Raw genomic sequence first — 12,584 nt, 5'->3', positions numbered from 1 at the left:
ATCAGTTGCCTGGGCCATTGAAGCTGCCTTCTAATTTACATCTCCACTAATCCATTCCCTACATGGGTACCAGATCTATTCATGCCACTTCTCTGATTAACATCCTTTCTTTGTTTTAGATGAAATGTGGAAGAATGGAATGTGGGGGCCTCATGTTTATGTGATACTGATTGGACCAATTTTTATTCCACTTCTTAATATTATTTTTATTAGTAATTTAATAATGGTTTATAATATTGCAAATAGCAACCAGCAGTAAAATTATGTGCCCCTACTCCCCAATGATAACCACCACCATAGTTCTCATGATAACCACTACCAAGTTTTCATAATATTAGAGACAAGTTGACGATTACAGCAAAGAGGAGAGACACCAAAGCATAGCTCCACCATCCATGGACTTCCATTTGATGTTGTTCATGGTATCCCTATGTGAAGTCAGGATCAAACCCAGAATTTTAATTTTTTTATCCACTACACCATCTCTGAGTCTTATTTATTTATTTATTTATTTATTTATTTATTTTAATATTGAGGCAGAGAGAGCATTGGCCTCTGACATTTCTTTTTTTAATTTCCCCTGTTCCTCCTGGCCCCTTCTTTTAAGAGGTATCCATTTTCTGCTCCCTATTCCTCTTTGGCACCCAGATACCATGACCCCTGGGGTAATCTAGGGAAAACAGACTGGAATGCCATATTTTTCATAAAAGAGGTCTCCCTTGGGGATCAGGCGGTAACACAACGGGTTAAGCGCACGTGCACAAAGAGCAAGGACCAGAGTAAGGATCCCGGTTCGAGCCCCCGGCTCCCCACTTGCAGGGGAGTTGCTTCACAGGCAGTGAAGCATGTCTGCAGGTGTCTATCTTTCTCTCGCCTTCTCTGTCTTCTCCTCTCTCCATTTCCCTCTGTCCTATCCAACAGTGACAACATCAATAATAACAACAATAATAACTACAACAACAAAACAAGGGCAACAAAAGGGAAAATAAATAATAAAAAAAGAGGTCTCCCCTTCCTCTGCTGCCTGCCACTAGCAAAGACAATACCAAGCAGCCTGGCCCTGGCTCTCTAATTAGTTGGACATATCCTTCACCTGGTGGAGGAGACCACAGCACCATGGGGCCTCTCTGCTTAACAGTGATGATGCTTTCTCTTCATGAGCCAGATCTTCCACCCTGGGATCTATCCCTTCCTTTGCAGGACCCAGCACATGGACTCCCTCCATACTGAACACTATTCCAAGCTCTGTGTCTCCTTTGCTGCTGATAACCAATGGTGTAGCAGCTCTCTGGGAAGCTCTGCAGAGTCTGGTGGGTTGCCTGTGCTTAGGTGATCCCTGTACAAGTCACACAGCCATCCTTGCAAACTTACCAGATAGTGCTGAGGACCCGCAGGCAGGTGCCATGCTAAATACTATTTCTGCACATTGGACTTTCTTCCCATCTTCAGCCAGTTCTCCAACCCAGAGGACTTTCATTTGAAAACTATAGAGATCTAATACAAATTCAGCTGCCTGAGCTTAAGGCAGACCCTTGGATCCACCTGTCCCCCCCACTTTGAACCTCCTCTGCATCAACTTACTCCAGATGCTGTTGACCTGCTAGACTCAGATCTCGCTTTCATTTTCTGTGACTGCCTGTAGAGAAACAAGCTCTGAGAATTCCCCTCAACCTTGGTGAGGCCTCAAAAACATGGTTCTCATCCTGCTTGGATGTTTCCTCCTCGAGGCAAGGAACTGAGTGAGCCTTGTTCACTTTGAATATAAAATGCCCACTAGAAGGTCTAGGACTCAATCTGACCTTGAGTAGGCATTTAGTAAATGCTTGGGGGTGGGGTTTGAAACAGCAGATGGGCAGGCTGGCTGGTAGGGGAGCATGAAGCAATGGACAGACTAGTGAATAAGCATTTACTCCCTCCCTCCCTTCCTCCCTCCCTTCTTCCTTCCTTCCTTCGTTTTCTTTCTATTTCTATCATGCCACAAGGGTTTATTCTGGGGCTCATGCCTGCATGATGACTCCATCATCACTCCTGGTAAGACAGCTATTATTTATTTACTTGTTTATTTTTATAAAGACAGAGAGAAGTTGAGAGGGAAGATGAAACAGAGAAGGGGGAAGAGAGACACCTGTAACACTACTTCAGCACACACGAAGCTTCCCCTGCAGATAGGGACCAGCGTTGTTGAACCTGGGCCCTTGTGCATGCTAATGCATGCAATCTACTCGATACACTGATTAGCCTCTGGAATTTCTTTTCAATTTCCCCTGTTCCTCCTGGCCTCTTCTTCTAAAAGGCACCCATTTTCTGCTCCCTATTCCTCTTTGGCACCTAGATGCCATGACCCCTGGGGTAAATCTAGGGAAAACAGACTAGAATGTCATTTTTTTCATAAAAGAGGTCTCCCCTTCCTCTGCTGCCTGCTGCTAGCAAAGACAATACCAAGCAGCCTAGGCCTGGCTCTCTGATTAGTCAGACATATCCTTCACCTGGTTTTCCTGCCTATACTGTGAGCCCTGGAGGTCAGACACTGCTTTTCCTAGATCCTTTTGACTCGCAGTTCAGTTCTGGTACACAGTCAATGCTTACTGAACACTTGCTGACTAAGAAGCCTCACAGACTCAAGAACAGAGCTCTTCCCTTACTGAAGAAGAGATGGGCTTTTCTCTAGAATGTTCAGCCTCTGCAAAGGTGAGATGGCATCTGTTTCTCAATCAGGGATAAATGTTCTGGATCAAGAGGTTCCATTAACCACCACCCCCCCCAAAGCATTTAGGGAATTATGCTAGGGGAATCTTTCTTGGCAGTAGATGATAAATCAATCACAGCTCAGTGAAAATGATGACTTAGGATGGGCTCATTCAGGCCAGGCTAAGACAGAACCAAAGACAGCCATCTTCTGAAGGCTCAAACTCAGAGACCCTACTGTGGATTTAGGCTCTGGACTTAGAATGACCACACGTCCCCATCTGCCCAATACTGTAATGACTTGAGCACAGAATGACCCAGTGTCCCTGTCTGCCCAGTACTGTACTGGCTTGAGCACTGAAAGTCTAGCTCCTGAGGACACCTCAGTCCCAGTCAAACACCCTGCTCTTGTACCCACTCTTTCCCATTCTCAGCAATTGCTCTACACAATGCAGCCACCCTGCCTGTGCTCCCACATCTGGGTGGTGATGCCCCACTGCCAAGTATCTTCCCAGCACTTACCTTGATATCCACTGTATATTGAGGCCAAGAACAGAACCTAGGGCTCTGTTTTTACCCCTGGGCACAGAAGTCTGCCTCTTGCTCTTTGTGTTGTCCTGCTTCTGGCTCCCACATACCAGGAGAGGGTAAGGAAGGGAGAGGGAGGAAGGCAAGGGAAAGGGTGCAAATGTACCTGAAGGAGGGAGACATTGGCAAGGCTAAGTCTGAAGAGGTAGTTCCTGTGGAAACAGAAATGAAGATGGTAAGTCAAGCTGGCTCTGTAGGCAGGTCCCCAAGGGGCACATGCCTGGTGGAGGACTGGGAGGGGGTGTCAACTGCAGAGAGCCTCCAGGAGGCTGTTTCCCTTTAACTCATGTAATATTCCCACTCTCCTCCCATCCCAAGTATGTTTTGTTTTATTTATTTTATTTGACAGAGAAAAATTGAGAGAGGACAGGGTATACAGAGGAAGAGGTAAAATGAGATACCTGCAGCACTGCTTCACCTCCTAAGAAGCTTCCTCCCCTCCCCAAGGGCTTGAACCTTTCTTGTGAATGGTTCTTGTGAATGGTAGGATGTACACTCTTCCAGGTGTACCATCATCCTGCCCCTGTTTCTGTTTATTTTAAAGCTTCCCAGAGCACTGTTTTCTCTCATTCCTCACCTGCCTCCCTGGCCCACTTCTATCCCCTCCTCTACTGACTCTAGGCCATGAAACCTGCAGTCCTATCTGCTCCCTTATCCCCTAAAGTCTCTCTGGCAAGCAGTGACTCTGGAGCTGACCTTTTCTCAGCTCCAGAGTCCTGGGACTCCCATCTCCCCTTTGCCACCCACTCCATCCCAGCTCCTCACCCATGCAGCCCAGCCTGTATAAGACAGCCCAACTCATCCTGGGAACCATTCTCATCACATCAGGCTTCTGCTCAAAGAGCCTTAATAAAGAGACTCATCTCAATACAAATGCTTATGCAGATGTTTATAGCAACTTTATTTGTAATTACTAAAACGTGGAGGCAATCAATATGTTCTTTGGTGGATGGACAGATAAAGTGTAATGCCAAGAGGGAGAAAGAGAGAGAGAGAGAGAGAGAGTAATATTATTCAGTGCTACAAGGAAATGTGCTGTCGAGGTATAAAAGAACACAGAACAGTCTTAAATGCATATTACTCTATGAGAGAGGCAAATCTGAGCAGCCTACATGTGGTATGATTCCAACATTACCACATTCTGGAAGAGACACCACTCTGGAGACAGTAGAAGGAGCAGTGGTTTCCAGGGTTTGGGAGACAGAAGAGATGAACATGCAGAGCACAGAGGACCTGCAGGGCAGCAAAAGTGCTCTGCATGATGCTGTGACCACGAGCACAAGTGTTCAGACCCACGGAATGCACATTAAGAGTGAGTTACAGCCAAAACCCTGGATACCAGCTGACATTGTTGAGGCTGCGCAGGCTTTTCAGCTGGAATACATGTACCACTTTAGTGGGGCATGCTGGCATGGGGAAAGTGTGCACCTGAGGAGACATAGTGGGGTGCGGGGGACAAGGAGACTCTCTGCACCCTACTGTAAAGTTGGCTTAGAATGAAAACTGCTCTAAAAGAACATATCGTAAAACAAAGAAACTTTGGAGCTGGGTGGTGACACACATTAGAATGCACAAGGACATGGGTTCAAGCTACTGGTCCCCACCTAGAGGGGGGAAGTTTCACAAGTGGTGAAGTGGTGTTCCTTCTCAATCCCCTATCTCAATTTCTTTCTACCCTATCAAATAAAAATTAAAAATTTTAAAAAAGAAGGAAAAAGTGGCTGCCAGGAGTGGTGGATTTATAGTGTAGGCACCAAGTTCTAGAAATAACAATGGTGGCAATAAAGACAAAAAACCAAAGGGGCGAGGCAGTGGTACAACTGGCTGAGCACACACACTGCTGTGTGCTGATAGGCTTTCTCAGTGCCAAGCATATGAAAAGGCTCTTCTTTCCCCAGGAATTTTCTTTCTTTTTTTAAAATTTTTTTTTTAAATATTTATTTATTTCCCCTTTTGTTGCCCTTGTTTTTTATTGTTGTCATAGTTATTATTGCTGTTGTTATTGCTGTCGTCATTGTTAGATAGGACAGAGAGAAATGGAGAAAGGAGGGGAAGACAGAGAGGGCGAGAGAAGATAGACACCTGCAGACCTGCTTCACTGCCTGAACCGGGGGCTCGAACTGGGATCCTTACGCAGGTCCTTGCACTTCGTGCCATGTGCACTTAACCTGCTGAGCTACCACCCAACTTTCCTTCCTTTATGCATCTTTTTTGGCCACTCCTCTTTGGGTTCCTGAAATGTCTTGGGATAACTGTTGTAGAAAGTTCTAGCATGCCTCACTCAGCTGTGCTGAGAAGAGAAATGAGGCTAAGCTGTGGAGTGGGCCAGAAAAAAGAGGAGGGCTTTTTTGGATGAATCCAGGGGGTTGAGGAAGACATCTCAGGCTGGAGACTCTTTCTCTTCAGCTCAGGTCCCAGGTTCAAGCCCGACACCCTCTCTTTGCTATCCTGGAACCAGACCTCTAGGATCATAGCTTTGTCCCAGCCCTCTGCTTCCCTGTCCTTCCTTGTCGCCTCCTCTGCCCCACCCCTCTTGAGGCTCTTAAGAGATTCTGCACCCCCACTCTCCTGGCCTGTGAACAGACAGGTTCTGGCTTAGGGCTCTGTCCCAGTTGTCCGCTTAGGTAATGCAGGCATCTGTGCACATCTTTAAAAAATTAGGGGTAACATTGCATCACTTTGTTCACTTTCATCCCTTCAAAAATCATTCATCACTACATTGTAGTCTGCTCCTCTGAGAGATAAGAACAGAGAACAATCTCCATAGCCTGACCCACCCTGAATCCCATGCAGAAAAGGAGGGGGTATAAATGAATGATTAAAGCATCCCTGGCCTGAATTCCAGCAACCCAGAGAAAAGGGGCTAAATGTCAGGAGGGAAAAGAGGAGGAAGAGGAGGAGGAGGAGGAAGAGAAGGAAGAGGAGGAGGAGGAGGAGGAAGGGAAATAATCTAAAGGAGGTGGAGGAAAACAAAGCCAATGTCTCACTTTATTGGCTGTATGAGGTAGGACAGAGCCCAGGGCTGTCTTTCTCCCTCTCCACCTGAGGGTGCACCTAGGCTCAAGGGCCTAGGAGAAGGCTGGGTCTCCTTGTGCGTGGGAAGCCCCTGGATGGGCCCGAAGGCAGTGGAACCACAGGCAGGTGACTCAGCCTGAGCTCCATCCATGTCCTGGCCCATAAATGGAGATGATCACAGACCACATTTCTTATTATTACACTTTGAAGACATCATGATTTGTCACACATCCGATCTTATTTTACTCCATGGTTTAGGTGCTTCATTGCGTCATACTTGGAGTATAAAATAGTGCCTGGTACATGGCAGGGCAGGATGAATGGCACCTTCCACAAGGCTCTGAGCAGAGGCATCTGGATTTTAAAAGTGCTTATCTGGGGGTCGGGCGGTGGCGCAGTGGGTTAAGCGCACGTGGCGCAAAGCGCAGGGACCGGCGTAAGGATCCCGGTTCGAGCCCCCGGCTCCCCACCTGCAGGGGAGTCGCTTCACAGGCGGTGAAGCAGGTCTGCAGGTGTCTATCTTTCTCTCCCCTCTCTCTCTGTCTTCCCCTCCTCTCTCCATTTCTCTCTGTCCTATCCAACAACAAAGCAAAGTCAACAATGGCAATAATAACCGCAACGAGGCTACAACAACTAGGGCAACAAAAAGGGGGAAAAATGGCCTCCAGGAGCGGTGGATTTATGGTGCAGGCACCGAGCCCAGCAATAACCCTGGAGGAAAGAAAAAAAAAAGTGCTTATGTAGAACCAGTGGAGGAAGGTGGAAGGGTCAGTTCTGTGTCTCTGTGATGGTAATGTGCCATCTATACAAAAAATCCAGCCACTGGCAAGAAATCTAGGAGACTGGGATATAAATAAGACTATCATTTCTTGAAACTGCATGTAAATCTATAACTATCTCAAAAGTAAAAGTTGTTCTCTGCTAGGAAAATAAAGCTACATCTAAACATCCCCATGCCTTTGGGAGGGCATGTAAACTTAACACCAGGCGTTCCTCCAATGAGTAATCATGCTTGGCATAGTCTGGAGGTCCTGCTTCCACAGTTTACTCCTCCATTTTTAAAAATATTTTTTGGTGGTGCTGGGGCCTCACACATGCAAGGTTTCAACTGCTCTTGAGATAATACCCCCATTCTTTTTATTACACACACACACGCACACGCACACGCACACACACACACGGAGAGACGCTACAGCACTGCAGCTTCCCCTGTGCCATGGCACTCACATGTGGCCTGGGGTGAAAACCTGGACCATGAGCCTGGCAATGCTTTCACCCTACCTGAGGAGCCTTCTTTCCTATCTTTTAAATACCATGCCATAGCACACACTGATGACAGGCAGGAAATAGTTCATTTTTAAAGATGAAATAAACTGTTTTCAGTCCAAACTTCATGATAGTCCTGTGAGGAGGCCTACAGACTATTGGCAGCACAGAGACTGTAAAACCCAGACTTCACAGATGAAGAGATGGAGGCTGAAAGTCCAGATTCACCAGGATGACATCCAGCTCACCCAGCCCAGATCCAGAATTCTGAGTTCTGTCTTTGACACTGGTCTCTTTCTCACACTGCAAGTGACTGGTGTTGGGCACTCAGGAACACCAGCAGTTCCAGGCTACATGGTGGGCTCAGTGCAGAGGCCACCCTTACCCCACACCCACACATACAAGCTGTCTGGGGTGTAGTTTAAGAATTTCCATTTCTGGGGCCAGGTGATGGCGTACCTGGTTGATCACACATGTCACAATTTACAAGACCCCAGGTTCGAGTCCCTGGTCCCCACCTGCAGGGGGAAGCTACATGAGTGGTGAAGCAGGGCTACAGGTGTCTCTCTGTCTCTCTTCCTCTCTATCCCCCCCTTCCCTCTCGATTTCTGACTGCCTCTATCTAATAAATAAATAAAGATAATAATAATAATAATTTAAAAATAATTTCCATTTATTTTTTCAATATTTTCTTTATTTTTAGATAAGGATAAAAGGAAATTGAGAGGGAAGGGGGAGCTAGAGAAGGAGACACCTGCAGCAGTATTTTACCACTTGTGAAGCTTCCGCCCTGCAGGTGGGGACTGGGGTCTTGAACCCTGGTTCTTGAACATGGTAGTGGGTACACTCTACTGGGCATGTCACCACCCAGCCTCAATAATTAGCATTTCCAATGTGTTTCCAGCTACTAGGTACCTTAGGCCCATGGAGCTTAGGCATCCATCCCTAAGTTCTCTTCCCTAACAGAGCTGCTGGTCTATGGTTTTTACAAGAATTATCTCCTCTCATTCCACCCCTAAACATTTCCATAAATCTTTCTATGACTGGATTATCTATTCAATATGAGATGGGTTTAGACAAAATGAGAGAGGGAAGAGCGGGCCTTCACGACACAGGCACAAGGCCTGGTGTCCCAGATATAGGTGGCAACTTGGTCATTTGGCCAGCAGGGGGCTCCTGAACACCTTCTCTATAAGAGCTCCCAGGGCAGAGGCCAGCTAGATGGCGTGGCTGGGGGCAGCCTGGGAGGCAGCCTGCTGACATTCCTGCTCTCCTATCTGCCACCCATTGAGGTGCAAGGCTGGTGAAGATATGAGTATCTCGAGCCCATTTCCTTGCCTCTCTCCCCAACCAAGGCTTCCTTCTGGAGCAGACATTGGGACTCAGCACAGAGATGGCAGGGTCTGCCCAAAGTAGGTTGAGCCCAGATCACAAGCCCCCCACCTCCGACCCAGTTCTCAGCAGCACCTGTGCTCCTGGCCCCAGTCCTCTTGCACCCCATTACCTTGCTCCCACGATGAGCTGGTTCCTGGAGGGATCTAGAGCGATCTGGGAGAAATCTCGGGCTCCAGGGTAAGTGAAGTTAGAGACCCACGGCTTCAGGTCTGGTGGAGGGAGAGGCAACCACTCAGTCACTACCCCACCCAGGGCACCCAGAGAAGTTAGGGCACAGTGAGACGGAGGACTCTGGAGACCTGGGTGCCCCCTGCCCAACCTCTGAGCAGCCAGCTGGGAGTGAAGCTCTCACTGTTGCCACTTTGTGCCCTGCTCAAAGGACTCCACCTGCCCTCTGCCACCAAAATGGAAGCCTGTCCTCTGCCTCAAACCTCTGGTGGCCACATCAAACATACCAATGAGTCCTGTCTGTTCCACTATAACACTGTCTTTTAAACCCACCCACCTTTTGCCCTCTGCCCTTCAATCCAACATCACTTCTTGGGATCATGGCCATAGTCTCCTAACTGGCCTGGCTCCATATCTGCCCCTTTCAATCCACATCCCATGAGCCACTGGGCACTCAGAGCATTCCTCCTCCATGTGATCTAGTGATGTCACCCTCCAGCTCAGACTACCTTAATACCTCCCAGTTGCACCCACGAATGGTCCTAACACCCATGCAAGTTGTCAGGTTCTGGTCCCACTGCTAAGCTGAAGGCCTGATACTTTCACAGGTTAGTGATCCTCTAAAAAAAAATGAAGCATCAAAGCTTCATCTTGCAAATCTTTCACCCCAAATACTTCTCCACCCAGTCACACTTAGGCAGAACACTGTTCACTTTTTCACATCTGTTTCATGAAAGCCCATTAATGTCCACTTCTAGTCTTCCTCACTGGAATAGTTCTTAATCACTCCATCCCACTCCTATTCTCTGAGAAGCCTCCCCTGAATCCTCCAAGATGGGGTAAAGGGTTCTTCTACTATACTGCCACATGCTGAGAGCCTCACTCAGTCATGGGCCTTGGAGACAAAGAAGATCTCTACTCCCACATTTCTCTACCATGACTCACACCTGGTGGAGTGTGAATGAATGCTTCAGTTTCCTTGCATACAAGAAGAACAAGGTTCAGACAAGGCTTCTCAGAGAGGGTGGAAATAGAGGGTGGGACATCAGAGTCCCTTTCTCCAAGGAAGCATCTTCCCAGTCAAGGTCAAAGACTCTCCTGGAGATTGAGTGGGAGAAGAGCTTACAGCCCTCTAGATGGATAGCGTAGTGGTTTGGGGAGGGAGCACGTAGGCCATAGTGCCTAGCTGATGTTCTTCTCCTCCCCTGGTCCATGGCCCCCTTAAAAGCTCTTTCTCAACCCCTTCCTTGTGTAGAGGAGGAACAGATACCAGTAGCAGAGAGGTGTGGGGCAGGGGGACTCTTCTGCTGATGGGGTAAGGATGAAGTAGAACTAGAGGCCTTGTGCTTTCTCCTTATAGTGCATTAGCAACTGGCTGACAGAGGCTCAGAGAAAAGGGAGAGAGAGGGAGGGGAAAGGAAGGAAAGAGGGAGGGAGGGAGGTAGAGAGGAATCCAAGAGAAATAAATCATTGCTTATTATCCCTCCACTACAGAGTAAAAGCAGCCCTTCATTTCTGCACAACAGGCAAACACTTAATCGCTCCCTGGAGAACTGGAGGTTTTGTGAGTTGGATGTTTTGCAGAAAACTGTGATATTCACAATTTCTTTTTTAAAGAAGAAATTCTGCACCAGAAATGAAGTAAACCCTTTGGGTCTGCCTCTGTCCCCAGCAGGTGACTATGGGTCAGCAGGCATTGTCTCACAGACACAATGGTAGTAAGACAATATTGGTATAAGGAATGGATCTGGAAATGAGTAGGCTGAAATTTTAGTTGAACATCCTGGTCAGATATTACACTGTCTTAGAGACTAAGTCAAGGGCCTTCCTCTTCCAGCAATTTTTCCTGGTTTGTAATTTCTCTAGCCTGAGCATATTTTGTTCCATAGTCTCTCTTTCTAAAAACAAACTAACAAAAAACAAAAACAGAGAGACAGAGAACCAGAGCACCACTCTGGCACATGGGATGTCTGGGTATCTTACTCAGGACCTCATGCCTGAGAGTCCAACACTTTATCCACTACAGTTCCTACCAGGTACCCAACCCACATTTTCTCTACTCTATTTCTCTCATGTAGACTAGTGTCTGCATGTGCTCAAGTCTGCTTTCTGGGGGTAGGGGGAAAAGTCAGTGTGAGGGGCTGCCCTGTCTATTCAACTGGGACCAAGTGGCATTAGTGGGCTGCAGTTAAGCTGGGGAGTTACCAGCTTAGTCCATCTGGGGAGTTACCAGCTTAGTCTTCATACAGGACTTTTGTTGGGGAAGAGGGAAGAAGGAGTAGAATTAGTTGGAGCAGGGATAACTCTAGGGCATAAAGGGGCAGCGGAGACACGGGAGGGATGTGGCAGTCCCTTCCAGTTTCTGTGACATGGGCAAGGAGGAAAGGGTGAGGGAGGAGGCTGCAGGTGGGCAAAACACAGTGATCCTGGGGGAGCCATCTTGGGCAGAATGCCAGCTTCCTCTTATTAAACAGGCAGAGAGGAGCAGAGGGAAGGCTGTCTTTAAAACACTGAGCACGTCTTGAGCTCCGTGTGCAGCAAAGGCTTTGGATGGTGACTTTAAGAGAAAAATGACATTCTCCATGACGTGCCCATGATTTTAATTATAGTCAATTCAATCACCCACCTAGTGGATTAACCACCAGCAGCGGCTTTAACACCACCCTGGCTTCTCCCTGCTGCAAAGGGAGGACATGCTATAATGAGAGGAACATAAGAGCCTGGCGCCCCACCTGAGAAGAAACATTCAACTTCACAAGACAGCGAAACATCTGTCACCTTTGTAACTGATGGCTCCTCAGGAGTACTTAGGCTTTAGTCACGTGTCAGCCAAGTGTCCAAGTGAGGGGAGGTCCCAGTCACAGGCTGGAAGCCTGCAGCGCTGTCAAGTAGAGCAGGACATCTCAGCACACCCTGGACACTGGGTTGTGTCTCTTGGCATCACCCAGGACACTGTTATTCACCTACCATATGCGCTCAGAGGCGAGAGGGCCAGTTCCTATCTGGAACCAACACTCTCAGGGACCAGAGGAAGTGATATGTAGGGAATGAGAGGCCAAGGTCTCAAAGGAGTCTCAAGTACTTCAGCAAAGCAGGAGAAAGTCCATCTGGGGAGTCGCCTCAGTCTAGATGTGAGGCCTTTGTCTTTTCTGGGAGGAGGGGTGCAGAACGGAAATGGTTGGAGCAGGGATGACCTTTGAAGACCCATAGCATCCAGCTCCATATCTGGCACTGTTAACATTTTGGAAAGTAGTCCAGGAGGTGGAGAGTTCAGTTGCCAGCATCACAAATATGTCAGAGTGATTCTCTGATTCACTCTCTCTTCACTCATCAATCAATGAACATAAATGAATTTTTTTTTTTTTTTTTTTTTTTTTTACTTTTCGAAAGTGGGTGGAATAACCCAAAGCTGTCAGAACAGGAAAAGGGGGTAAGTTGGAGGGTTGATTGGAGAGGAAAAGCAGAGA

The 12,584-nt window shown here is 47.5% G+C and overlaps 1 protein-coding gene across 2 annotated transcripts in view; it reads right to left on the bottom strand.

Moving 5' to 3' along the window:
• SEMA5B (semaphorin 5B) overlaps positions 1–12,584 on the bottom strand; it is a 52,185-nt gene that overhangs the window by 37,769 nt on the left and 1,832 nt on the right. For both annotated transcript variants that reach the window (XM_016192581.2, XM_060198263.1), the window contains exons 2-3: positions 9,059–9,158; positions 3,380–3,425 (exon numbers count right to left, since the gene is read on the bottom strand). In XM_016192581.2, the coding sequence (XP_016048067.2) occupies positions 3,380–3,425; positions 9,059–9,158 (146 nt within the window). The remainder of the gene's footprint in view (positions 1–3,379; positions 3,426–9,058; positions 9,159–12,584) is intronic.

Source organism: Erinaceus europaeus, chromosome 9 (assembly GCF_950295315.1).
Source record: "Erinaceus europaeus chromosome 9, mEriEur2.1, whole genome shotgun sequence".
In the NCBI taxonomy this organism is placed as follows: Eukaryota; Metazoa; Chordata; class Mammalia; order Eulipotyphla; family Erinaceidae; genus Erinaceus; species Erinaceus europaeus.
The sequence above is the reverse complement of the archived record's forward strand: the minus strand, read 5'-3'. Positions and strand labels throughout refer to the sequence as shown.